Source organism: Heterocephalus glaber, unplaced genomic scaffold, assembly GCF_053883595.1.
Source record: "Heterocephalus glaber isolate CG9 unplaced genomic scaffold, H.glaber_assembly_v1.0 deba00001072, whole genome shotgun sequence".
Classification (NCBI taxonomy): Eukaryota; Metazoa; Chordata; class Mammalia; order Rodentia; family Bathyergidae; genus Heterocephalus; species Heterocephalus glaber.
Window position 1 is genome coordinate 6,031,063 of NW_028258189.1, and position 27,985 is coordinate 6,059,047.

General features: G+C 48.3%; 1 protein-coding gene across 7 annotated transcripts in view; it reads right to left on the reverse strand.

The window, feature by feature from the left end:
- Nucleotides 1-45: 45 nt before the first annotated feature.
- Gyg2 (glycogenin 2) overlaps nucleotides 46-27,985 on the reverse strand; it is a 35,668-nt gene continuing 7,728 nt past the window's right edge. For 3 of the 7 annotated variants that reach the window (XM_004867322.3, XM_004867323.4, XM_004867324.4), the window contains exons 4-11: nucleotides 27,314-27,488; nucleotides 24,585-24,747; nucleotides 22,486-22,612; nucleotides 20,079-20,301; nucleotides 18,885-19,058; nucleotides 11,099-11,200; nucleotides 10,174-10,281; nucleotides 46-1,632 (exon numbers count right to left, since the gene is read on the reverse strand). In XM_004867322.3, coding sequence (XP_004867379.2) covers nucleotides 1,471-1,632; nucleotides 10,174-10,281; nucleotides 11,099-11,200; nucleotides 18,885-19,058; nucleotides 20,079-20,301; nucleotides 22,486-22,612; nucleotides 24,585-24,747; nucleotides 27,314-27,488 — 1,234 coding nt within the window. In that variant the 3' untranslated portion in view covers nucleotides 46-1,470. Of the gene's footprint in view, nucleotides 1,633-8,355; nucleotides 8,474-10,173; nucleotides 10,282-11,098; nucleotides 11,201-18,884; nucleotides 19,059-20,078; nucleotides 20,302-22,485; nucleotides 22,613-24,584; nucleotides 24,748-27,313; nucleotides 27,489-27,985 lie in introns of those variants that run through there. The other 4 variants (XM_021246354.2, XM_087209950.1, XM_087209949.1 and 1 more) reach the window with 3 other exon arrangements.

The window sequence follows — 27,985 nt, forward strand, 5'->3', positions numbered from 1 at the left end:
GGGATCCTAGTTTCTCAGAACACACAGAGATACACACCAGAGGGGTCGCGGGTTGTTTTAAAACTTTAATTCAAAGGCAGGAGCACCATTCCCCGGGGTGGACACGGCGGATTGCATAGCAGAATACCAGGTGCGGCTTCGACCTCCCACCGACGACCCGCAGCGCGTACGCACGGCCTCCTCTCGGGAGAAAGCCCGACAGACTCAAAATTCACTGCCTGGAATCCTCCCCGTGTGTCCTGTGAAGACTCAGCCTTCTGCTCATCACATCCCAAGCCCACGCGTAATTTTCCCGCACGGTGTTATCTGTGCCCTGGCCGGTGACCTACGCTACCCACCTAAGCCGAGGCCCTATTGCTATGGCTGTGCTAAAATTTAAATCCCGGCAAACCAGACCCGGCGCAGCTGAAGCCAGAAGGTCAGGCTGATTCCTGTACCCAAGAGCCATCATGCCGCTTGCAGGGGCTGGGAGAACAGCCCGAAGGCACCCATGCAATGCAAGCAGCGCCGAGCCGAGCGCACTGGAATCCCTCCAACCTGCGGCTGAGAAACCCCTGGCTTTCTGCAGCGCGTCCACGATGCAGAGCGCTCAAAGGCTAAGACGGCCATGCTGGCCTCATGTCAGCACACGTACCCCGTGCTTTCTGAGCACCGTGGCCATGACCACCAACGGCCACCCAGCCAGCCAGACACGGCGCCCTGCACCCACTCGGGACACGCGGACGGCCCCTGTCCAGGGACAGTCTCCAGGCTCGTGACACGGAGAATCCTCCTGGAGGTGGCTTTGGGGAGCAAAGCGATTCCCGTAAGTGACGGAGAACTGAGGTAGAGCAGACTCACTTCGCGGCTGCGCAAGGAGCACTCGGAGACGCTGTCTCTGGGCAGAAGGCACTGCCCTGCTTCGTGGGGGGCAAAGTGGTCAGCAACGCAGTTCAGGGCCACCACGGCTCCGGTCTCTCTCGCCAACACCCCACTGGGTTTCGTTCTCTGGCCCTCGGAAGCAGCCCTGGGCTTGAAGCTGTGGTTTCTCAGCTGCGCCCTGCAGCCTCCCCACGGGATGCACCCGGGACAGGCTGCAGAAGGGGTCTCTCATCCCGGCAGGCTGAGGCACCAAACGCAAGTGCTGCTAGCAGCCGAGGAACAGCAGAGCGGAGCAAGTGAGTCTGACTCTGAAGCACCCATGCACGGCGGCCACTCAGACCTCCGTCCTGCAAGACCAGGTCTGAGGTCAGAGGAGTTAAAAAGAAAGTTAAAGGGCAGATCGGACTTTGGGACAAAGCCAGGAAGACAGCAGAAGCTGGGGCGACCAGGAGGCGGCTTCCAGGTGGGTTTGTGCCACCTCCGTCAGTTCCGCAAGGCACTCAGGCTGGTTAAGCAGACAGAGAGGCACGGAGTCTCACAGGGCTTCCCCGGACGGGGTCGGGAGCCATGGTCACAGTGAGCCCGGGCGTGGCTGGCCGGAGATGTCACTCACTGCAGGAAGCGGTCCAGCTTCTCCTGGATGCGGGCGAAGGCGTCCCTCCCCAGGTAGTCCACACGCCCCTCTTCCCACTGCCTCCGCTCCTCCTCGGGGCTCTGCTCCTGCACCTTCTCCTTGATGGAGATTTCCGACAGACAGATGGCCACGTTCACCTGCAGGACACAAGCCAACCACGGGCGTGGTTATGGTTATGGGCAGCGGGGGGCCCCGGGGCGGGGGGGGAGCCTCCAAATTCACTGGGTTCACAGGAAAACACAGCTCAGGTCTCCGAGGGAGACGGTCAGCCACGGCGCCGGGTGCTTTAACAAAGCTAAATACGCACTGCACGTCACAGAATATTCTGAGGATAGGATTTCAGCGTAAGTTGCATGAAATTCTGTGAAATGTCATTGGGTAACTGTTGGGTCCTTTACTAAGAATTACGGCCAACAACCTTACCCCACCCAACCCAGACCACCCTGGAAATGTGTCAAATGTATCTATCTATCCATCCATCCATCTAATCTATTTGCCTATCATCTATCATTAAATCTTTCATCTATTTTCATCTACCTAGGTATCTATCCATCCATCCACCTATTTGATCTATCTATCTATCCACCAAACTATCTATCCATCTACCCATTTCCTTATCAATTTATTCACCCACCCACTCATCCTTCTACCAACACACCCACCCAATTACCTTTCTTTCCGTCCATCCAGCCATCCATCCACCCACCCATCCATTTCCCTATCAACCAATTCATCTATCCATCTTTCCGTTCACCAACCCACCCACCCACTGATCTACCTCATCCATCTATCCATCCATCCACCCATCAACTCACTCACTCAATTCTCTCCCCTCCTTCCCTGTCCATTCATCCATCTATCCGCACACCCATGGATTTCTCTCTCAACAATCAAGCGTCTGTTCATTTCTAAACCTCTTTGCACACACACAGAGTCACATATATTACTGACTTAGTATTTTCACCTGGCAAAGTTTCAAGGTTTTTAAAAAACCACGGTAAATGATCAAACAAGTTTCAAACAATAGAGAAAAAATTTTACCTCGTGTACATACAGTCTATAATACTACGGGAAGGGCCGGGGATTTAGCTCAGTGGTTTCACCGCCTGCTACGCAAGCGCAAGACCTGAATTCGATCCCCAGTACCAAAAAAAAAAAAATACTATGGGGAAGCTGGCAAGATCATTTAAATGATAATGCAAATAATTTATCCCCCACCATGGGTGAGCCTCTATTTTCTCAAGGAGAAACTGTTTGAAAGAAAATATAGACACTTGAGTACATGCATCTTGCTTTAGTTTGGCAACAGATGAACAAAAGTAAGTAATATATTGCTTTTAAATGCTTATTACTCAATTAAGACTTTTAAAAAATGTGTATTTGGGGACAATAATAGATACATAGATATGTCATCTATCGATCTACCTAGATATATACAAGCATAGAAGGTAAGTAAAAAGACAGGATTGTCAGATCAATACATTGATAGATGGATGGATAACTAGATACGATATATAGAGATAGATGAATAGGTGGATGAAATATGCAGAAGTCATAAGTAGATAGATGAGAGATGCAGAAACAGACGTATGGATAGACAGGTGGATTAATGGATGAATGGGTAGATGAACTGATTTAGAGATGGACAGACGGATGGATGCGTGGATAGATGGATTGATGAATGGACAGATGGATGGATCAGTAGATAAATGGTTGGATGGATAGGTGGATAGATGAGTGGATGGATGGGTGGATGGATGGATTGGTTGGTTGGGTCAATGGATAAATGGATACATGGATGGATGGGTGAATGAATGGGTGAAGGATGGATGGATGAATGGATGGATGGGTGGGTGGGTGGATGGATGAATGAATGGGTGCATAGATGGATAGATGGATAGATGGGTGGGTGGATGGATTAATGGATGGATAGGTGGACAGATGAATGGATGGATGGGTGGATGGATGGATTGGTTGGTTGGTCAATGGATAAATGGATACATGTATGGATGGGTGGATGGGTGGGTGGATGGAATGGGTGGAGGATGGATAGATGGATGGACACATGAAATGTCCAGAATTCAATCAATAGATGGATGACACAGAGAGATAGAGAAACAGGTGGCTAGATAGGTAGAGGACAGATAAGATAGACAGATACCTAACACAAGTATTTTTAAGATGTTGTAGGTTGGATGTGATAGGGTTACTTGATGTTATACTTCAGATACGTTACCTATAATTTTTGTGTGCTGGGCACACAGCACTTTGTTGTCTAGCTATTTGCCACAGTGATTTTAAAGGAGTTTTCCATCAAAGCTTTTACATTCTACCCTCATTCCCAAGACAGGAGTAAAACAAAACAATGTATCTCAGCATAACAGTATTTTTCCCTCTGAAGAACCCTTAGATTAAGACTCCTTAAGCCCCGGAGGATGATATCTTGTCAGAAATAACAGGAACACCCGGCGCCTCATTCCAGAGCAGTCCTCAAGAGAAAAACGCACTGTGATGACGTCAGCTCTGAGAAGAGCAGTGTGCACGAAAGCAACACATTCTGTACACCTTGTAAGTAGGGTCGTACCCAGCATGCTAACAGAGGGTCAGCTACAGGAGGGACAGTGGGGACACACATGGAAGGTCATTTCTGTGCCCCAATTAAACAGATGACCAAGGGCCTGGTAACCCTCGTGGGCCACATGCTCGGTAAAGTGACTCCGGGACTATTGTCTTTTCTAATCCACTGCCAACCCCTCCCTGGTTCTGCAAGTGGGAAAATCATGTCTGCATCTCATGGAGACATCTGAAGACAGCAATGAAACCATCCAGCACCTCTAACCCACCAACGGTGAAGCTGCAGATGCATAAGACATAACTGAAATGGACAGTGAATGTTTAAATATTTTTTTTTTTTAATTGTAGTAACAGACACATGGCCATGAATTCCCTCGGAATCCTCCCCGGCTGTGCACACCCTCCTCCCACCATCCTGGCCGCTTCCCCAGCAGCTCTGCAGTCCTCTTTCCTGAGGGTCTTTAGCTGAGCCGTCCTGGCTGCCTCAATGTCCCGAGTGGACTCAAAACAGTGACCTTTCCCGGTCATCCTGACCTTGGGGAGGAGCCAGGAGTCCCACGGTGCCAGCTGCAGTGACTCGGGTGGAGGAGGACACAGCGTTGTGTGTTTATGAGCTGCCTTTCCGCTGGATGGCACTCGGCAGAGCAGTCACCATGTTTTTGATCACACCCAGTGAAGACCTCAGGAAAGAGGACTCCAGAGCTGCTGCAGGAAGTCGGGGGAAAGACATGACCAATGTGTTCGAAGTGAAGGTGAGGATTCGGGGGGGGATTCACGGCCATGTCTTTTCCTGTGACGATTTTTAAAAAGCAAACTTTAAATTTTCACCGTGGTGCTCCTGGAAGGTGAAGCGGGAGGGGGTGACCCCTGGTACCACCCAGTCACCCTGCGATGGTGCCTCCATAGCCTGCAGAGCAACGGGGACCGCGTGCATCGCGTGCATCACCGCACCTCACAGAAGAACACGGGCGAGATTTGGTTTTTTGCACTGAAAGTAGCATGCACCACCACTTCTGGCTATATAAATGGCTTCAGATATGCACGTGTACTTTTAATTGTCTGTAGAGATATTTTTATATGCATGGAGACATTTTATATACACACATATGCATATCCCTGGTGTGTATTCACGTACATCTCTTTATATTTGAAGTGATCATCTATCAGCCTTTGTATCCCTACTTTGTTAGGTCCCTTTAAGATGTAGCTCAGTTATTTTGAGGAACCAGGAACAACAGCAAAATTTTACAGTATTTATCAAGTCCAAGCATGGATCAAAGTAGCAAAGAATGTACAAAAAAGATTAGCAGTGTGAATACTGACAAACTTATAAAGGACTTTTCACAGATAGAAAAGAAAATGATAGAAACTAGTGGAAGAATAACATACTGGAAATTCAGTTGGAAAAGAGCGCCTGTTTATTAAAAGTAATGCAAACAAAGGAAGCCTCATGATATGATAAAGGAGCTAAAACAGACCACCGAAAATCAACACAATTTGAGAGATGAAAATGAACAACTAAAAAGAAATGCTGATACGACAAGGGAAAAGCTGAAATCTCACAAACAGGAATATAGGAATAATATTGCCAAACTTGTACACGAAATGAAAATCAAAGCGGAAGAACATAAGACAGAAATAAGCAAACTTTATCCAGTTATGCAGAAAAAAGTTGAACTAAATGAAGAAAAGCACAAAGATCTAATAAAGAAAAAGGAGATGGAAATCTCAGTTAAATGCAAACTTAATAAGTCAAGAAAAAGAAAAGCAAAATGAAATAGTCAAACTACAGCTGGAGTCTGATGTCAAACTAGCAAGAGTTCAGACTAAATGAAAACCATATCCGGATGCTACTATTTCCCCACAGAGTGTCTACAGAAGGAAGCTTCAACACCTTCAAGAAGAGAAAAACAAAGAGGTTGCAATTCTTTGTAATACCATTCACAATCTGGAGCAGCGTCTTTCGATTGGCAAAGATTCTCACCTTAAACGTCGACGATTTTGTGTATAACAGTAAGTTCATTAATTACTATTTACTTTTAAAAGCAACTGAAAAATTCACTTCCATTTTCAACATAAGCTTACTGCTTAAATAGCCTAAATAATAAATGAGACAGCTTAAAAAAAAATATGTAGCTCAGTCAGATGATATGATACTCTACATAGAAGACACAAAAAACTCCACCAAAAGACTTCTAGACTTAATTGACAGATTCATTAGTGTAACTGGATACAAGGTAAACACTCAAAAATCAATAGCCTTCTTATACACAAATAACAGACTCACTGAGAGAGAAATTCGGGAAACAATTCCTTTTACAATAGCATCCCAAAAAAATGAAATATCTAGGAATCAATTCTAATGAAGGAAGCAAAACGACCTCTACACTGAAAACTACAGCACTCTGAAAAAAGAGATCAAAGAGGATACAAGAAAATGGAAAGTCATCCCTTGGTTCCTGGGTAGGAAGAACCAATATAGGGAAAAAGGCCATACTTCCAAAACTGCTATATAGACTTAATGCAATGCTGATTGAAATTCCAACAATATACTTCCCAGAACTAGAGAAAACAACCCAAAAATTCATTTGGAACCAGAAGAGACCTAGAATAGCAAAAGCAATTCTAGCCAACAGAGACATGGCAGGGGGTATCACAATCCCCAACTTGAAACTATACTACAAAGCTACCATGATGAAAACAGCATGGTACCGGCAAAGAAAGAGACCCGAAGATCAGTGGAATATATTAGAAGATGCAGCAACAACTCCAGACATACTCAGCCACCTCGTCTTTGACAAAGGAGCCAACCATCCTCACTGGAGGAAAGATAGCCTCTTTAATAAATGGTGTTGGGGGCCAGGGATTTAGCTCAGTGGTTCCGGCACCTGCCTCACAAGTGCAAGATCCCAAGTTCGATCCCCGGTACCTAAATAAATAAATAAATAGTGTTGGAAAAACTGTATTTCAACCTGCCAAAGATTAAAACTGGACCCCTCTCTTTCACCATGCACTAAACTAAAATCCAAGTGAATTCAAGATCTAAATATTAAAACAGAAACACTAAACTTGCTGGAAGATAAATTACGTAGAACTCTCAAAGACACTGGCACAGGAAAAGACTTTATGAACGAATCCTCAGAAGCATGGGAGCCAGCACAAAGAATCAACAACTGGGATCTCATCTTATTAAAAAGCTTCTGCACTGCAAGAGAAATCACCAACAGAGCTAAGAGACAGACTACATTGTGGAAAAAAAATTTTATCATATGTTCCTCAGACAAAGGACTACTATCTAGAACATACAAAGGACTAAAAAAAATCAGGATCTCCCCAAATATAAAGACCCAATTCAAAAATGGGCATCTGAAATGAACAGACATTTCTCAGGCAAAGAAGTAAAAGCAGCAAATAAACATGAAAAAGTGTCCAACATTACTGGTCATTCGAGAGATGCAGATGAAAACAACACTGAGATTCTACCTCAACCCAGAAAGAATGGCTGCTATCAAGAAATCAACCAATAACAAATGCTGGCGGGGGTGTGGGGAAAGAGGAACCCTGCTCCACTGCTGGTGGGAGTGCAGACTGGTGCAGCCACTGTGGAAATCAGTATGAAGATACTTCAAAGAACTAGGACTAGAGGTCCCATTTGACCCAGCTATTCCCCTGCTGGGGATCTTCCCCAAAGAATTGAAAGAATCATACCACAGTGATATATGTGCACCTATGTTCATAGCGGCATAGTTCATAATAGCTAAAACTTGGAAACAGTCCAAATGCCCATCAACTGGAGACTGGATAAAGATGTGGGGTTTTTATAAAATGGAGTACTACTCAGCCATAAAAAATGAGAAATTAGAGACATTTATAGCTAAGTGGATGCACATTGAGGCAATACTCTTAAGTGAAATAAATAGGAGACACGTGTAAATACTGAATAGTTTCTTTGGTGTGAAAAACTAAAAGTGTAAATAAGGATCAAAATGTATAACTGATATTATGAAATAGGAAGAAAAGGTCTAAAGGAATAGGGGACACAGGAGGGGTTGGGGAAAGGAAAGAAGGGAAAAGCAAAAATATGAGAAAAGGAAAAAATGGAAACAAATTATATGTAAACAGGGAAGGGTGGAGGGGCTGAAGGGAGGGCCCGGGAATGGGAAAAAAATCAGAACCAAGATACATCATGTACAGGTACAAGCACTCAATGATGAATGTAAACATGCTGTATACCTAAAATGTACCAATAAATAAACTTAATTTTAAAAAATGTAAAAAAAAACAAAAAAGTTTTCACAGTGTATTTCGATCACACCTCCTCCATCTGTCTAATCACACACATTTGCCACATTACCAACCACGAAGTTGATTGATTGTGCCTCACCATCCTTACACGGGGTGAACCTGTCAAAGGATAAACTCACATGTTATAACAAGTGGAGTCCCAGAAGAAATGTTGTCCCTGACAGTTTTAGAAACAATGCTCCCTTTGGCATTTACTACATCAGCCCGTGAAGAAAGCATTCACGCTATGTCCAAAGGGTGGCTTCTGCTTTAACAGAAGACATCGGTGGTACTCTGTACTTTGGACACAGAATGCCCTCTCAAACACTGTGTTAAAAAGCTTCTGTTTTGGTCTGCTTTCTGTCAATATGACAGAATACCTGAGATCAACAACTTGAACACGGTATGGTTTAATGTGGCTCATGGTCTCAGAGGGTTCAGTCCATGGTCGGCTGCTCCAATGGTCTCAGAAGGTTCAGTCCATGGTCAGCTGCTCCAAGGCAGAAACATCATGGTGGACAGGCATGGGGGAGGAAAGATGCTCACCTCATGGCAGCCAAGAAAGAGTAAGAAAGAGAGAACGGAAGGAACTGGGAACAAAACACAGTCCCCAAGGCCACGGGCCCAATGACCTACTTCCTTCAAACAGGCCCTCTCAATAGTCCATCCAATTATGAATCTATCAATGGGTTAATCCATTGATGAAACCAAAGGCATCATGAGCCAATCACTTCCCAAAAGACTTACCTCTGAACACTGCTGTGTTGTAGACCAAGCCTTCCACACGTGAGCCTCTAATTAAAAGACCTTTCAGATCTAAACCATAACTTAGTGCTATTTGGGGGCCTACTAGGAGGAAGTGAGGTCACTGGAGGCGTGGCCGGAAAGGGGATAGTGAGAGGAAGTGAGGTCACTGGAGGCATGGCCTAGAAGGGGATTGTGGGAGGAAGTGAGGTCACTGGGGGTGTGGCCTAGAAGGGCATTCTGGGACCCTGGCCTTTCCTTCTCACCCTTTTACTTCCTGGCTGCCATAGGTTGAATAGCTTTCCAACTCTGTGCCCTTCCACCGTGATGCTTCTGCCTTGCCACAGGCCCAAAAGAAATGGACCCAACCAATTATAGACTGAAACCGCCAAAACTATCATCCCAATAAACCTTTTTACCTTTGAAAAGTTGGTTATTTCAGGTACTTGTTACAGTAGCAGCACGCTAACACAAGACAGATTAGGCAATATTTCAAATCCATGTTTGATACTAGCTTTTATGTCCTGTACGATTCCCAGTTCTAGAAGTGTATTAACTATCACCCGAAGACCAAAGGGCATAATGAGGCCATTCTCAGACAAAGAAAACACTGGCCTCTGCTTTCATTAAATGTATGGGTGGAGAAAATGAAGTTTAAGATGAGGACCACTGGGGAAAAAAGGAACCAGCAGAAAGCACTTTGCATTTCACTGACAAAAGAAAAAAAAAAATCACAGCATGCTTGATTCACATTCCAAACACAAACCCCTGAATGCTCCAGCTTTCTATACTCTTCATTTTGCAAAAGCTGGATTGTGAATTCATTTCAATTCCCCTCGAACTTCCCTCAAATTAACTTTGCAAGGGACAGCTTTTTAGGAGAGAATTGGCACGTGATGAGACAAGCAGACCAATCATCCCCGGCAGACAGACAGAGGAAAGCCCCTGGGGAAGACAGACGACACTTAGGTTCAGTAAATGAGGCTGAAAATTGAATCAACAGCCGACACATGCACCAGCGACAGCCAGGAGCATCCACCAGCAATGTTGGACAAGACAGGGGGTGTAGGTACTACCTCCAAAGCTTGCTGAAGACCTGGATATCTGGCGACCTCAGCCAGGGGCTCCTGGCTTGGTTCCAAGGAATCCGCAGCGGGGCCAACTTCAATTTTATTCTCAGGCTGCTAGAAACAGAATTGTCCAATTGTTAGTCTAGCGTAAGCTTCGGGGAGCTCTCTCCTCTTGCCCTAACGGACAAGGAATTCTATTTACCGAAAAAGAGAAATTAACACCACATTTATTATACTCCATTAATATGGTAGCCTGTCTTTACTCAGGAGACTCATCTCAAGACACCCAATGGAGTTCTACAGTTTGGATGGGACTAAACAGTATAAAAATACGAACAAAATTATGACAGTAGTTTTCAATAAAAGTAACGACAAGGTGATCTTTCTGTCTTTAAAAAGCAGGGCTAGGGATTAAGCTCAGTGGTGCTGCCACCTGCTGTGCAAGTGCAAGGTCCTGAGTTCGATTCCTGGTACCAAAAAATAAAATAATAAAAAATAAAGAGTAAAGACAGTACTTTCAGACCACACTTGACCACGAGTAGCTAAAACCGTGGAACTGAATGCCTCAGGCGAAGGGACCGATGTACACGCTGGTGTAAATCCTACCAAGAGTTCTAAAATACCAACTGAGCTGTCCATGCCTATCTTTCTCATTTCTGAGTCTTGCTAATACCACCAGGAAAGGCAACAATGAAGATAAGTTCTGGAGGAACAGTTAGATATTCTATGTTCATGAACAACTCAAACAGACTCATCCAACCCAACCAAGCACACTGATTCCAAGCTGGTCAAGCCAGACACTGGGCAAAGGCATAAGAAATCTAAGAAAGCATATGGCAGCCTCTCTGGTGTACAAGGAGCACAAATCCTCAGGAAAAGGCCCAAGAGACCAAGAGATGATGCACGTGTGAGTCGAATAAAGAAGATATACCGAGATGCTTTGGGTTTCAGCAGACTGTACCAAAGGAGGGGTCAGGGACTGTGGGTCACACGTAACTCCAGCTGAAGCCTCAATTTCAGGACACTCTACCATCTGTCACAAAGAAAAAGAGCAAATGTAGGTTAGAAACAATCCCCTGTGCTGTACAAATAAATGCAACTGAACCCCCAAGTACCAATATATATATACTCGTTTTGTTCGCTGTGCCACCACAATGCAAATGAAGGTTGACACTGAGGAAACAGGTCTGGAGTCCCAAGTCACACGCTCACCGCTATCTGCTCTCATTTCTTCCTCTTCTTTGCAAGCTCAAACCCAACTCCACTTTCCAGCCACTGTTCTCCGTGGGATTGGGCAGATGGGAGGACCACAAGGTCCACGGCTGGAAGGAAAGCACTGTCCTCATCCTTTCTTTCCCCGGTGGTTACTGTATGACCTGCAGAGTGTCCCTAAAGCCCACGTGCTGACATCGTGGTACTCCAACCCGTGCAGCAATTGGGAGGTGCTGGAGGGGAGGCCTAGCGGGAGGAAGTCAGCTCATCATGAACATGGCTTTGAAGAGCTACGGACACCCCAGTCACTTCCTTTTTCTCCCTTCTGCTTCCGGGTCATGAGGTGGTGTCATGGCGAAGCTTGTCAACATGGTTGGCTTTGGGGTCTGCCTGGGGAGTCGCCGGAGCACACTTCCAGTATGTCTGGGTGGTCATACAAGTGTGACTTTGGCGTCTATATCTGGTCCCCGGCCCCTTCCTCTCTGGCACTGCTCTTCTGCTCTGCTTCCTGCCCACCATGAACTGAGCCCATCCACCATGATGTTTCTGCCCTGGAACCAGCCAGTGATGGACTGCATCCACTTGAAACATGAGCCAAGTCATCCCTCCTTCAAGCTGTGGATGTCAGGTATTTTGTTCCCGCAATGGGAAAGTTCACTAACACAGACGAGCTTGGCTGTTGACTCTCCTGTTGTGTATCTGTTATGCTTTGGATCTGGAGTGTTCCCCATCAGTCCATGTGTCCAAGGCTTGGTCCTCGGCCTGCAGTGCTACTGGGAAATGCTGGACACTTTAAGAGGCGGGGCCTAGTGGGAGGAAGTGAGGTCACTGGGGGCGTGGCCCGGAAGGGGATGTTGGAATCTCAGCATCTTCCTCTTTCTTCCCTTTCTCTCACTCTGCTTCCTGGCCGCCATGATGTTCTGCCTCGCCACAGGCCCAAAGTGACCATGCACTGAAACCTCTGAAACCCTAAGCCCAAAATAAACCACCCTGTCTTCCTCATTTACTTTGTCACAGTGAGGGAAACACGACCAACACACCCACCAGACAACTGAAGAAAAAGATTTCTCCACGCTATCTCAACCGGAGTTCCATGAGAAAATGAAACAGTAGAGAAAATAATTCAGGTCACCCTGCATGAACACCTCCTGCACAGTGATGAAGCATGAAGTCTAATCTTTCAGCACGAAGGACTAATCCCTTCAGAACTCAAAGCTGAAGAAAGGCTGTTCTAGCAGAAGGAAGAGCAGAAACTGGAGGATGCTGGAGCCCTCAGTGCACGCATGGAGTTCAGGATCCCTTTGCCAATGACGTTGGATGGAACCCAAACGAGAAATAAATTTCACTTACGCAGGGGCTGTTAGAACAGCCAGCCTACCCTGACAAATACGCCGTCAGGAAGCAAGCTTGTGCCCACAAACGGAGTTTCCTAACAGGTCCCAAAACACGAGTGTCTGCCATACAGGGCCAAAGACATCTGGGTCCTCGTGACCCCTCACCGGAGCCGCCCTGCAGAACTTTCAGCACAGGACGTCAGCGTGCCAACTCTGGGTACCTCGGTCTCACTGATGCACTATCTGGACAGAGATTTGGGAGTGAGGTGACCAAGGATGAAGCTCGGTTGCTTGCATATTCAGCTCCCAAATTTCTGGTCCCCTACGAAAAAGCCCAGTTCACTATAGAAGGCATTCCGATATCAGCGGGGAAGTGAAGTTTCCATCACAGAGACACAGGTAGTGAAGATTACAGAACGGGGTACACAGGTAGTCTGGGTCCTCATGAAGCTCCCTATCGAGAGACATGTAGCAAATAATGACCACGAGATGGCCATGTCCAGTTCTATAAATGTCATGATAGAAAAGCACAAGCAGGGTTCTAAGGACTCTCATCTATTCTAAACGGGGATGTGTTCCTGGCACAGGAAGGGAGGTCATAAAATAAAATAAAATAAAACCAGAAGAATAGGAATTACAGTATAGAATGACAGGAGACGGAAGTGAGAAAAAAACCTACTGTAAAAATCAGTTCAGCATGTGACAATGTCCTGGGGCAGATGTAAAGAAGATAAAAAGGAATTTGTCATATGTAAAAAATTATTGGACATGGCCAGAAGTCACTGTTGGTGAAATCCAATAAACATTAAAATGTGAAGATAATGCTCCAATCAGGGATTTTTGTTTTAAAAATGTTTTGACTATTTTACCTCATAAAACTGATAAGCGAAAGTTTCGTCAGCAGGAAGTAGCAAGGTGGTTCCCGGGGGTGAGAGGGAAAGGGAAATGGAGAGATGTTGGGGAGCATATACAGGTTCAGTTGCACAAGCTGAGTACGTTCTGGAGACCTAACATACAACATGGAAGGAAGAGAAGGACAAGGAGATGGAGGAAATGGAGGAGATGGAGGAGGTGATGGAAGAGGAGGAGATGGAGGAGGAGGAGGAGGAGATGGAGGAGGAGATGGAGAAGACGGAGGAGATGGAGATGGAGGAGGAGGAGATGGAGGAGGAGGAGGAGGAGGTGGAGGTGGAGGTGGTGGAGATGGAGGAGGAGGAGGTGGAGGAGGTGGAGGAGGAGGAAGTGGAGGAAAAGGAGGAAATGGAAGAGGAGGAGGAGAGGGGAAGAAGGCAAGATAAGCCCATGAGGAAGTGACTGTGTACATCAAAGCATCAAGTTCTACATATCAATCCTACCTCAACAAATCCAGGAGAAATATTTTTTTTCAGAAATTCCTATTAACTAGAATGCAGGCTCCTTCTGAATCTTCATTGTACCTGTCAAATTCAAACAAGACTAAGCTCTAATAGCTGCCACCTAAAGCAGAATGACAGGGTCCTCAGGAACCTCGAGGACCAGGGCCACAGCAGATCCTGCGTGTGTCCCATCAGCCCCGGCTGGGAAGGAAAGGGCTCTTGGGCCCGAATCCCTGCTGTCCCCACACCCAGGGAGGGAGACACCTTTGTCCTCTGTCTCTCCCGGGTCAGGTTTAGTCTGCACACAGGCAGCTGGTTTAATCTGCAGGCTGGTCTGTGTGCAACCCAGAGTCACCACACGAGGGCCCGGGCTGCCTGTCCCCCAGCCTTGCTCTGGCCAGAAAATGCCAAGTTATGTCTCTTTCACAGTATTTGTCTTAGCCGAGGATGCAGAAATTCTATGAGGGCTGATGGGGGAACTTCACAGCTACTGCTGGTTTTCCTCCCTCCCTCCCTCCCTCCCTCCCTCTTTTCTAGAGTCCTGGGGATTGAATCCAAAGCCTTAACACTGAGCTACATCCCCAGCCTTTATAAAATTTTTTTTTTTATTGTGAAACACGGTTTCCCTAAGTTGCTAAACTGCCCAGGCTGGGCTCAAACGTGCAGTCCTCCTGCCTCAGCCTCCCAGAGTGCTGGTATTGCAGGCATGCACCACCAGACCTCGTCAACCCTAACACTTCTGATCAAGACCAAGAGACATTAAAATAATACTAGCACTCAAAATGTACTAAAAATGCATAAACCAATCTCTCTTTTTTTTTTGGTACCAGGGACTGAGCTTGGGACCTTACACTTGCAAAACAGGCAGCGGCACCACTGAGCTAAATCCCCGGCCCCCGTCTCCTTATTCTTAATAATTCCTTCTTTGCATGTCAGACAGACAGAAATCTGCGATGAGAATTTAACAGCATCGTGGAACAAAGCCAGCCTCTCACAGCATTTCTGCAAGCTCACAGGCACACGAGTACCCGAGGTGATTTTTACAAACTGCATTCATTTTTATCCTGAGCTGATAATTATCTCACTGACGCTTTCTCTCAAAGGCTGCCTGAAGTTCAGGTCACCTTGACAAGAAAAGACTGAAACTTAACAGAATCTTAAAGCTGAAAATTTCCTGTCATGCCAGAAAGTCAAAAGAGAGACAGAGACAGAGAGACACAGAGAGACAGAGAGACAGAGATGGTAGAGATGAGAAAGAACAGGAACTGGAGGAAGAGAAGAATGGGAAACGAGGAGAGGAAGAAGAGGAGGAAGAAAAGTAAGGGAAAAAGGAAGCAAGGAAAGAAAGAACGGAAGGAGGCACGGAGGGAGGGAGGTAAGCCAAGACAACACGAGTGAAAAATCAAGAGAAACTAAAAGCAAACAGCAAAGCTGAACCCCCGTGAACTCATGTTAAATGATTTATGTGGCATAGACTTAATGTGGAAATACTTTATGAAATATACAACAAGTTGGAGAATTTCAAAGCAGTACTGACACTCCAGCCAGTTAATCCAGTCTGTTGTGTGTACCAAAGTCTGTTCTTTTTCGTCGCTGAGTACTATTCCATTTCAGCAATGCATCAGTTTGTTCATAGCTTTTGGTTATTTCCAATTTGTGGCTATCATATAATATATCTATTGTTTGTCTTTGCCTGGGTGTATGATTACATTTCTCTAGAGTAGACAACTTGGGGTAAGGAGCTGGATTATATAGGAGGTTTCAAGATTTAAGGTTTAAGAAATTACCAGTTTTTATTCCCAGATGCCTTTATTTGGGGGTGGTTACCGGGGACCGAACTCGGGGCCTTCACACTGAGCTACATCCTCAGCCTTTTTTGATGTTTAATTCTGAGACACGACCGGATCTCACAAAGTTGCCCAACTTGGGCTCCTGGGTGAAAACTGAACAGAGTTGCTGGACGTGGATTTGAAAGGTGTCTGGAAGCGTAGCTCAGCGGCAAAGGGCTTTCCTAGCATGAACAAAGCCTTGGGTTCAATCCCCAGGACAGTGACAAAAATAACTCCAAGGTGGTTTTTCTTTTGTTTTTTGGTACCGGGGATCAAACTCAGGACCTTGCACTTGCAAGGCAGGCGGCAGAATCACTAAGCTAAATCCCCAGCCCCTCCAAGGTGGCTTTGTATACTCTCGTATCAAACAGCAAGAACAGAGCACAATTTACATTAGGATCAAAATCTGGGAGCAAGTCTAATCCTATCTGAAGGCTGCTGCAGAAATAAATAAGCACTGTTGGCAGAAATTACAGACAGAGAAACACCAACTCTATAAAGTAGAAAGCTCAAAATATTGGGGATATTGGTAGTTTTAGGATTAACTTATACATCCAAAGAAACATCAGCTTAAGTTGCAGAATAGTCTTTCTATCGGGGCAGAATTCCTAACACACCGACGGATTATGTCCAGCGCCAGAAAGCCCCATCGGGATACGTATAGAAGTTGCTTTTTAAAATAAAGAGGTTTACGACGCAGACTTAGCTTCTGTACGGCGGTGGGAGCTTGACACAAATGGCTACGTTTGGCTGTTGTCGTCTGGACCAAAATAAAAGGCCTCGAGTCTGCAACTCAGTACACGGCCCGCAGCCGTGACTGCACCCAAGGACACCCACCGGAGGACCTGAGGAACCCCACCTGCTCCTACCGCGGGGCTTCCCTTTCCTTCTCACCGTGCAACGCGTCCGTCGCTGGCAGAGAAACACTCACGCTCCTTCCGTGGGGGTCTCCCGTGGGGGGGGGGGGTCTCGCGGCAAGGCTGGGCTCCGGGCCTGAGCTCATCGGGTGGTGATTCTGGGTGCAGGAGCTCACGGGGTGGGGACCAGATGGAGCCGCTCGGGTCCCCACAAGCAGCGGAAGAGAAGCCCACGGCACCGCCGCTGTCTCCACCCGGGTCCCCTCTGCCGTGGGGCGCTCCACGGGGTAGTGGCCTCGAGCGCCGTGACCCACGGAAACCCCCAGTCCTGACGATCACCCCGGTCCACGAGGACGAATCCACAAAGCGCGGGGGGCAGATTCTAGGTCCGCCTCCCGCGGCACAGGCCCGCGGTTCTGCTGTTTTTATTCCATCGAGGTTTCTGGCTTTTTCTTTCTCTCTCTTCCCTTTGTATTATTTTTACTCCATCAATGTTTCTCTTTCCTTAATGTGTGTCTCTCTTCTTCTTCCTTCCCTCCCTCCCTCCGTCCTTTCCTTTCTTCTGTATTATTTTTATTCCATTAACGTTTGTTTCTTTCCTTCCTGTTTCCCTTCCTTCATCCTGACCTGTCCTGTCCTGTCCTTCTCTCCCACATCCTTTCAGTGCTAGGGCCTGAACCCCAGAAGTACTGAGTTACCTTCCCTAGCTCCTTTCAGGGTTATTTTCTCTCTGAAACAAAATCATGCTGAGTTGCCCAGGCCGGGCTCAAACGTTCAACCCTCCCGCCTCAACCTCTCAGAGCTGCGGTCACAGGCGTGTGCCTCCAGCCCCAGCTGCAGCACATGTGTTTTTCGGTTCTGTTGTTTTTATTAAACGTACATGTGCGGAGGCCCCGGGTACGCAGATGCATCTGGATGCTGGGACCCACCCGGCAGTGACCCCATTCCCGAGTCCCGTGTCTCGGGCTGGCAGCCTCCCAAGCCAGACTGCGAGCTGTGTAAAGCCCCTCCCTTCAACCCCAGCCTCGGGCTTCGTGTCCCTGCCACACGCACAGACCGACCTCATCCCTGGCGCACAATGTGCTCGCTTCCAATCTTCTGACTTTCGAGAAACTCGGGGAAAACCCCGCTTTGCATTTTAGATGCTGACTTTTGCCCAGGCTACTGATGTGTACTGTACTACAATTTCTTGTCCTCTCCTCCTCCTCCTCCTCCTGCTTAGTCTCCTTTTCCTTCTCTTCCTCCTTTTTCCTCTGGTTTTTCCTTCTCTTTTTCCTCTTTTTTCTCCTTCTCCTCTTTCCAGGCTATTGATGTGTAGCACAATTAGTTTTTATCTCCTCCTCCTCCGTTTTCCTGTTTTTCTTCTCCTTTTTCATCTTCTCCATCTCCTCCTCCTCCTCCTCCTCCTTCCTCTTTTTTGTCTTAGGCTGTCTTTGGGTCACTAAGTTCCCCAGGCTGGCCTTGAACTTGAGGTTCTCCTGCTTCAGCCTCCCAGATAGCTGGACTTCCAGCTGCGCACCAGCCTACGTCTTCTGATGCCAGGCACAAACCACAGGCTCCATACAGCCGCCGTCAGGAGCACAATGAACCGACACTCACAGTGCACTGGGTGGCTGGGCATTCTGGACAAAGCTGAGCACAAGATCTCTCAGACAGTCAACACCTTGCTGTCAAGACTCTCTCCCGCCTACCTGCCACTGATTGCTCTGTGTCTTCCCCAAGGCTCAGGGGTTCTTCTCAACTCTAACACTTGAATACAGATGACATACGTCCAAGCGGGGTCACTCTGTATGACTCTCCCTCACTGGCCCTCCACGAGCTCTAGACACAATGCATTCATTTCTGGCAAGGATGCTTACAATGTGACCACCAGCTGCCTGAGATCATCCAGCATCCCTGGCCCACCTCAACATCCCTCCTCAAGTCTAGAAAGTCCCTTTACCATGGGTGGCCACATTCCCAGAGTCCTGGGATCGGATGGAGACCCTTGGCTGAAGACGATCATTCAATCTACCATAACCCAAACGGTTGTAGGAGTCCCTGACACCCGGGAATCTGAAGCCCGTCTCTTTCACTCCTTGGGGATCCGGAGCCCAAATCTCCACCCCAGTGAGGAAGGCCGGTACTTACATCTTCTGAACGGCAGTCTTCAGAGGAGGGATCTGTCTCACCCACCTCGGCGTCAGGCTCCAGGGCCGGAGTCGCACGTGGCAGAACCTCCATGCTGGAGGCTGAACTTACACAGAGTTCTCTGGTTCCGGATGCCGAGTTTCCACACGAGACATCAGGACCACCGAGACAAACCTGCACGCACACAGACAGACACACTCACTCAGCGAACCCTCCCATCTGTTCTCATTAAATGCAAGCTCAGATCAGGCAGGGTAGTGTACACACGTGATCCCAAGTCCGAGCCCACTCTGGGCCTCCTAGAGACTTAGCCAGACCCCGTCTCAAAAGACAAGAGGAAAAACCCACTTTCTTTATGTGTCAGTGATGCGCATATGTGTGGATGTGCAGAGGTGTGTAGTCAGGGACCAGGTAAGAACACGTGTTTGTACGCACAAGCTTTCATGTGTGCACACCTTGAGATGTGTCCAGTGTATATATGTGCAAGTTGGCACGTGTGTTTTGGTTGTGTGCCTGGAGGTACTGGCATCGGTGGTACATGTGCACATACGTGTTTAGTGTCATGCGTGTACGTGCCTAGGTATTCGGTGTGTCAGAGCTGGTGCGGTGGTGCACACCTGTCATCCTAGTACCCTGGGAGGCTGAGGCAGGAGGATTTGCAAGACCTTTCACAAAGTAAAAAAAATAAAACATTTAAAACCGCTGGGGATGTAGCAGGGATCCGTGCACACCCGTATTTATAGCAGCACAACTCATAAGAGCTACACCCTGGCAGCAGCCTCTATGTCCATCAGCAGATGAATGATTAAAGAAAATGTGTTTACACACCATGGAGTACTACTCTGCCATAAAGAAGGAAAAAGTGAGTCATTTGCAGGAAAAGAGACACACCCTGAGTCCACAGTGCTGAGGAAAACATATCAGAACATACACTGAAATATCCCATGCTTTCTCTTAATGAGAAACCCAAAGTATACATGAAGAGCAAAATGAAACACAGAGGACAGGAAGAAGGGAGACAGATCCTCCTCAGAGGGAAGGGGACCAGGACACAAGAGAGGGAGGGAGAGGGGATGGAGGAGGACGGGGCTGTGCTCTGTGCGTGCACCAGCTCCACACGAGGAGCCTGATCGTGACCCCCTGCAAACCCAGACTCGGAGACAGAGGAGGAGGGAAACCCGAGGGGCCCCTTACCGCGGGGCCGGGAGATGCGTCCCTCCGGGCTGCAGGGCCATGCGCATACAGCGGCAGCACCTGGCCGTGGTAGACGCTCCACCAGAGGCCGAGAAACGGCTCCTGCTGCCGGCTGGCGACGCCCAAACCCTGCTCCACCACAGAACCGGTCTGCAGGTTGTACGTGTAATTCCAGGGCTTCCTGGGCCCCAGAAAATGCACCACCTTGGCACTGGCCCCGAATCTGAGGAGGACACAGGGCAGATTCCGATTTCCACCGAGAAGGGGCCAGAGCCGCAGCCCACGGATGCAGGGATCCCCCAGCCCGGTGGAATCAGACGCTGTGGAAATGGGATCCCGTGGATGACAGTGGCTCAAAGTCGAGGACTTAAAGAAACTGCTAAAACCCCGAAGTCGGAAAGTGCACACTGTGGTTCACACACCTCTCACACGCAGCCTGGTGGGAATTTCGTACGGAAGCTTTAGCGCATTTCTGATCCAGGGGTTTCTCACCTGTAGCGTCACGGTAGTGCCGAGAAAGTTTTGCATTCTGGAGCATTTTGGATTTGGGGTCTTTGGGTTAGGGACACTCGATTGGTATTTCATTCTCTTTCTCTCATCTTATTTATTTTTTCTCTCTCTCGTTTTAAATGTTGTGCAGTGCTCAGAATCAAGCCCAGGGCCTCCCTGCTCTGATCCCCAAACACACTATCCCTGCGCTACATCCTCCGACCCACCCCCGTATCATTTTCGGTAAACGACAGGGAGAATCATAAAATACTGAGATTCTCCCTAAAACCGGGAGGATGAATCACCATTTCAAAGACGGGCAGCTAAAAAGCGTCAAACCCTTAAAATGATGACGACAAAAACATCATAATGCTTAAGAGCACACAATGCAGACTGCAAAGCAGCAATTATCTTTTTTTTTCTTTAAAAAAACAAAAAGCTCCTGGAATTCTGAAATTCCTCCTCTCGACTGTTCTTCCTGGTGTGCTGATGATCCCTGCCTCCTTCCGTGCCTGGTGAGACACTGTCTTTTCTTTAATCGCTGCCCTATGAAATTTCAACACCAAAACCACATCATGCGTCTACTCAGGGTACCCTACATACAATCTCCACACAGTGAAATTTTTTTTAAAAAAGCAGAAAAATTCTTTTCCCAGCACAACAAACGATTTCTGCTTTGTCCCAGGCCACGAGCTGAAAATGCATGGTTCAGAATCCTCTGTGGATGATTCTCTGGTTTTCTACCTTCATTTTTAACCATTTCTGCTATATCAGAAGACCTCGGAATCAACCCACTACCTCAGAACATAAACATCACACATTTTCCCACATAAAAAGTCCCCTCGATTTAAAACACTATGGGAAATATGGAACCTATTGCCCGACATTTTTGGCCAATCCTAAGCACACTGTTATGTCAACTTTTAGAACCTGAGAAGAGACAGCTGACTTCTCATATATGTCTCTCTTCAGTGCATTTCAGTATCACACGCTATTTAGCTTTGATACAATTCCACCATGGTCTCATGAGAAAATGCAGGAAGGTGGAAAATAACATCTTACAGTTATTTTTATGGGAAACCCCGTAAGGTCCCTTGGATGACACTTTTGGGGACCACTGTCATAAATCTCTGAATCTCCCTAAATTGTAGCAGTGCACTGACAGAGTGGGTGCCGTAACTGTTTTCACTATACCGAAGGCTGATGTATAAGGAGCGATGGAAAAATACAATGTTTAATTTAGTTTTTTTTTTTTTGGTATCAGGGATCGAACTCTGGTCCTTACACTTGCGCAGCAGGCAGCGAAACCGCTGAGCTAAATCCCCGGCCCTACAATGTTTAATTTTTAAAAATAAATTAAGACAGTAAAAGACACATGGCCGTGAATCCCCTCAGAATGCTCCCCGGCTGTGCACACCCTCCTCCCGCCGTCCTGGCCGCTGTCCGCAGCAGCTCTGGAGTCCTCTTTCCTGAGGGTCTTTAGCTGCGCCATCCCGGCTGCCTCAGTGTCCTGAGTGGACTCAAAACGATGACCTTTCCCGGTCATTCTGACCTTGGGGAGGAGCCAGGAATTGCATGGTGACTCGGGTGGAGGAGGACACAGCACCGTGTGTTCCCGAGCTGCCTTTCCGCTGGACGGCGCCCAGCAGAGCAGTCACTGTGTTTCTGATCACACCTGGTGAAGACCTCAGGAAAGAGGACCCCAGAGCTGCTGCGAGACTTGGCCAGGCCAGTGGGAGGAGGGTGTGCAAGGCCAGGGAGGATTTGGGTGAGAATTCAAGGCAGTGTTCTTGTAACGATACACACTGTTAAAACTGTCACCATCCGCCGCGTCTTCCCATCAGCCCTCCTAAACCTGGGAGACAGAGGCCACCCAGAAGCCGGCCTGGCCCACGGGTTGGGAATGTGGGGGTCTCACTGCTGGAACGCTGGGCCGTAGGTGTACACGGTGCTGCTGCTGAGGTTGTAGATGAACGGCAGGTGCTTGTGGATGTCGGCTGTTGCCCAGTTCCTGAAGAAAGCGTTCAGCAACCCTTGGTCGGCCCCTGAATCATTCACCAAGACAAACAGAAGTTAGTAAAGGACCAGGCAGGGCAGGAGAAGTGTCTGAATGACTACTGATACTTCTTCCCCCAAGCGACTGGTCCCCCCGCCCCGATGACTAAAAGCAAGTGCACATTCTCTCCAAAATGCTTTAGCCATAATCCTCCACAGCAGTAGCTGGGAGGCTGAGGCAGGAGGGTGACTGCTTTGAGCCCAGCGCGCACAACTTAGCCACTGAGCAAGATCCTGTCTCAAAATAAAAATAAAATAGAGACAGCTTGGGGATGTAGCTCACTCAGCACCCCTGGAATGGGGCCGTAAGCTCCCATTGCTTCTGCAGGCTTCTTACCAACAACCGCAGGCAGCTGACCACGGTGCCTCCATGTTCTTCTACTTTCCAAAACTCACAGCACGGTGCCGATCTACTGGTGGTCACTGCACTACCAAACATGCTTTACGGATGGTGGAATTATGCTCCCTTAAACTCACAGAAAGCTGAAAACATCATCATCTTCAATTCACTGAACACACACTTTGCGCCATTCTGGATTAAATCCAGGGCGCTGGCACTGAGAAAGATCCTTTTAAATTTTATACTGACTTGGGGTCTGGCTGAGGTGCTAAACTGCCCAGGCTAAGCTCAAACTGGCAATCCTCCTGCCTCAGCCTCCTAGATGTGAGGACAGATGATCACCGTGACACCTGCCTCACGGAGCTGTTGAGTGTCCATTGTAGGAAAAGATCCACATTCAAAATTCAAAGCAGTTTCTCCTGGAGTCTGCCCATGTAGGCTAGGACTACAGACATGGCTACAACTGGAGACCAGCACCTGACACCACAGGCTAAAGCACTGGACACGTTTATCACCTGCTCTTCCGGGAAAGCACTGTTCGCCCATTCCAAACAACGGACGCTTTCTTCTGCTTCTGTCTTCTGGTCAGAAACCTTTGATGTTTTTCCAGCCGCATTATTTACTTACAAAGGTCTCCTTCTCACGCTTTGCCCCCTTATGTTGTAAAATGATGCAGGGGCTTGAAGCCAGGGCTCTGTGCATGCTGACCGTGTGCTCCACCCCGTCATTGGACACGCAGCCCCAAGAGTTCTAGGCTGGGCCAGGTGCGGACCTAGGCCAGGGATTTGCGCAAGCTAAGAAATCATTCTACGCCAGAGCTGCATGCAAGCTACCTTCACGCACTCCCTGATTCCCTATTCTCCTGAATATACTTTTCCTGCAAGTCTCTTCATCCTCCACCTCCCGCTCCTCCTTCTCCTCCTCCCTCTCCTCCTCCTCCCTCTCCTCCTCCTCCCTCTCCTCCTCCCCCATCTCCTCCTCCTTCTCCTCCTCCATCTCCTCCTCCTCCATCTCCTCCCCCTCCTCCATTTCCTGCTCCATCTCCACCTCCATCTCCTCCTCCTCCATCTCCTCCTCCATCTCCTCCTCCATCTCCTCCTCCATCTCCTCCTCCTCCTTCTCCTCCTCCTCCATCTCCTCCTCCTCCTCTTCCATCTCCTCCATCTCCTCCTCCATCTCCTCCTCCATCTCCTCCTCCATCTCCACCTCCATCTCCTCCTCCCTCCATCTCCACCTCCATCTCCTCCTCCTCCATCTCCTCCTCCCTCCATCTCCTCCTCCATCTCCTCCTCCTCCTCCATCTCCTCCTCCTCCGTCTCCTCCTCCTTCTCCACAGTGCAGAACCTAGAGTTCTAGACTGAGTTCCTTCCTTACCACTTTTTAATTGTTTTAAATTTTGGTACCAAGTCTTGTAAGTTTCTCAGGCTGGGCTCAAGCTCATAATCTCCTGCCTCAGCCTCCCAGAGTGCTGGCATGACAGGCGTGTACTTCCATGCCCACCGTCTGCATTCCAACCCTTGTCTTCACCTTTTCCTTCACGGACACAGGGACACACCAGAGGGTTAGGGATGGACCCTGCCACGAGCTGCCGCTCTTGCAGATGCCCGTGCCCGTGTGCTCACCGTCAAAGCTGCCGTGCTCAGTGGCGTGCTGCAGGAGGCGGCTGTGGGTCTCCAGGGAAGGCCGGAAGACGAACACCCCGCTGTTGAAGCAGTCTGGCCACCCAGGGTCAGGGGCTGCCGAAAACTCGCCCCTGTCAAACAGCTCGTCGATATTGGACAGGACCTGAAGAAAATGTGGGCACCCGGTAATGGCACTGCATTGGCCTCCAGTGGAGGCCGCTCGAAAAGCACCACTAAGAAATTAGGATGAGGCCAGACTGCTTGGTACTTGCAAACCTTTGCCTACTTCTCTCAAGACTCCTCTGAAGACTTTCAGTCTTCTGCTCCAAAAGAGAAACATTTGTGAAAAACACTATTCTCAGGCTGCTTTCAAGTTGTTAAAGTAACACTGAGCTGAAATTAAATTATTTTCCAAAGGATTTTACAATGGTGTCTTAGTCACTTTCCTTGGGGAGAAGTTTATTTGGCTCCCGGTTTCAGAGGGTTCAGTCCATGGCTGGCTGCTCCAGTGGTCTCAGAGGGTTCAGTCCATGGCCAGCTGCTCCCGTGGTCTCAGAGGGTTCAGTCCATGGTCGGCTGCTCCAGTGGTCTCAGAGGGTTCAGTCCATGGTCGGCTGCTCCAGTGGTCTCAGAGGGTTCAGTCCATGGCTGGCTGCTCCAGTGGTCTCAGAGGGTTCAGTCCATGGCTGGCTGCTCCCGTGGTCTCAGAGGGTTCAGTCCATGGCTGGCTGCTCCAGTGGTCTCAGAGGGTTCAGTCCATGGCTGGCTGCTCCAGTGGTCTCAGAGGGTTCAGTCCATGGCTGGCTGCTCCCGTGGTCTCAGAGGGTTCAGTCCATGGCTGGCTGCTCCCGTGGTCTCAGAGGGTTCAGTCCATGGTCGGCTGCTCCAAAGCAGCAACATCAGGACAGATGGGAGTGGTGGAGGAAAGATGCTCACATCATGGAGACCGGGAAGCAGAGAGAGAAGGGAGAGGCCATTAAGGGAGATAAAGCCTTGCAGGTCATGGCCCACAGTGACCTGAGTCTTCCAACCAGGGCTAAACTCCGAACACCACATTCAGCTACGAACTCATCAATGGATGAATCCACTGATGAACACGGCAACCCTGTTATCCAAGCACCTTCCAAAGCCCCACATCTGAACACACGAGGCTCTGGGAACATTTTGGATGCAAGCCATAACATTCCCATGGAATTCTCTCAATTCTATGTCCTCCTTACTCTAGCAAGTGTAACCCAAGAAACTATGGAAATCCATCAATAGGTCAGCCTGCAATTCAACATGATAAGATCAGCTGCCTCGGGGAGCCTACCAATTACAATGTTCTCGAATACACAGGTTGGTGTATATGCCGTATATTTTATCCTACAGGTAACAATGCCAAATAACAACTAGGCAACGCTGTACCTGGCAATGCAGGATGTACAAGTCCAATCAGGAACACACAGCTCAATATACTCTCAAGGCAAATAGTGCCTTCCAATTTTGCTACTTGCAGTAGATGAGACAGTGATGTCACCATCAACCGTTCCTCTAGAAAGGACATCTCTTCAAACACTTGAGTACCCTCAGAAAGGTGGAGCCCAGGGCTGGTTTTCATGACTGGTTCTGATGGGCTCAAGATCCACCTTAGATGCAGAAATACACAATGCCTCATGGGAATTCTGATGGTCCTCTTCGGCATCAACTTAACTGGCTTGATGGATGTCTAGGAGACTAGTGAAGCAGACTTCTGAAGGTGTCTGGGGGTCATGAAGGTTTCACCCTGGGGACCCTATCTGGCGCCTGGCCCTTTTGACTCTGGCTCTTTGCTTGCTCTCTGGTTCCTGGCTGCCATGAGGTCAGCAGCTTTCCTCCACCACACCTTCCTGCCATGTTGTTCCTGCCTTGGAGTCGGCCAATTATGAACTGCACCCTCTCCAACCATGAGCCTCATGGAAGCTTCCTCCTCAAAACTGTGTACGGTTTGATGTGAGTGACTGTTATGGTTTACATCTAAAATGCTCCCCCAAATTCTCATGTGTGGAAGCGCTGCGCTCATCAGTGGATTCATCCATGAATGACTCATGGCTGAATGTGGTGTAGGAGGTGGGGCCTGGTTGGAGGAGCTCACTGGGGTGTGACCTGGAAGGGTGAGTTCTTGTCCTCAGATCCTCCCTTCTCTCCTCTGCTTCCCGGCCACCCTGATGTGAGCATCTTTCTTCTTCCATGCCGGTCCACCATGATGTTCCTGCTTTGGGGCAGCCAACCATGGACTGAACTTTCTGAGACCACTGGAGCAGCTGACCATGGACTGAACTTTCTGAGATCATTGGAGCAACCGACCATGGACTGAACCCCCTGAGACCATTGGAGCAGGTGACCATGGACTGAACCCTCTGAGACCACTGGAGCAGGTGATCATGGACTGAACCCTCTGAGACCATTGGACCAGCCGACCATGGACTGAACCCTGAGACCATTGGAGCAGCCAACCATGGACTGAACCCTGAGACCACTGGAGCAGCCGACCATGGACTGAACCCTCTGAAACCATGACCCCAATAAAACTCTCCTCCTCTAATTTATGTATAGTGATAGTCCCTCCAAACAACAGAAAACTGACCAATCCAGGAATCTACCAGCAAGGACCAACATCCAGGTTCAGCATCCAGAGGGCTGATCTTTGACAGATTCCTCATCAAGTGGAGAATATGGTGCCTGTCTCCCCTCCCTGCCCCATGACTTACCAAAGTGTCTGCATCCAGGAAGACGCACTTGCTGTACTGGGTGAGCGTCCAACAGTGGAGCTTGGTGAGGGTGATGCCCAGCTCTGGTCTCTTCAGGAAGGTGAGGTGGGCGTAGTCTTCACTGTCCAAGAGGTTCACCACAATCATCTCGTCAAACACCCGTGAGAGGATGACCCTGGTAAAGACACACGACAAACACGCAGACAGAAACTCAGGAAGACCGTGACTCAAACTAAGAAATAATAAAGGGTTGAGGATGTATCTTAGTACAAAGATTCTGGGTTCAACTCCCGGGACACATGCGTGCACACGCGCACGCGCACACACACACACAGTAGTTTTTACATATGCTGGTCAATAACCAATCTATGCATTGCAAATATGGTAAATGTCTTTGCCAGGTCTCTTTTGCTTTTAAGTATAAACAGCTCGCTGGGGATGTAGCTCAGTGGTGCCTGCCCCCTGCCTGGCAAGTGCAAGGTCCAGAGTTCGATCCCTGATACCAAAAAATAAAGAAATAAACAAAAACAGCTGAATAGGCATTCATTATTCACGTCTACTGCTTTTTCCGTATTTGTCTCTCTGCTCAGTGTTTGTAAGAGCTCTTTACGCACGCTGGACAATACCCGACCGTCCCACTACAAATACTGTAAACACGTTTGGCAGTTTGCT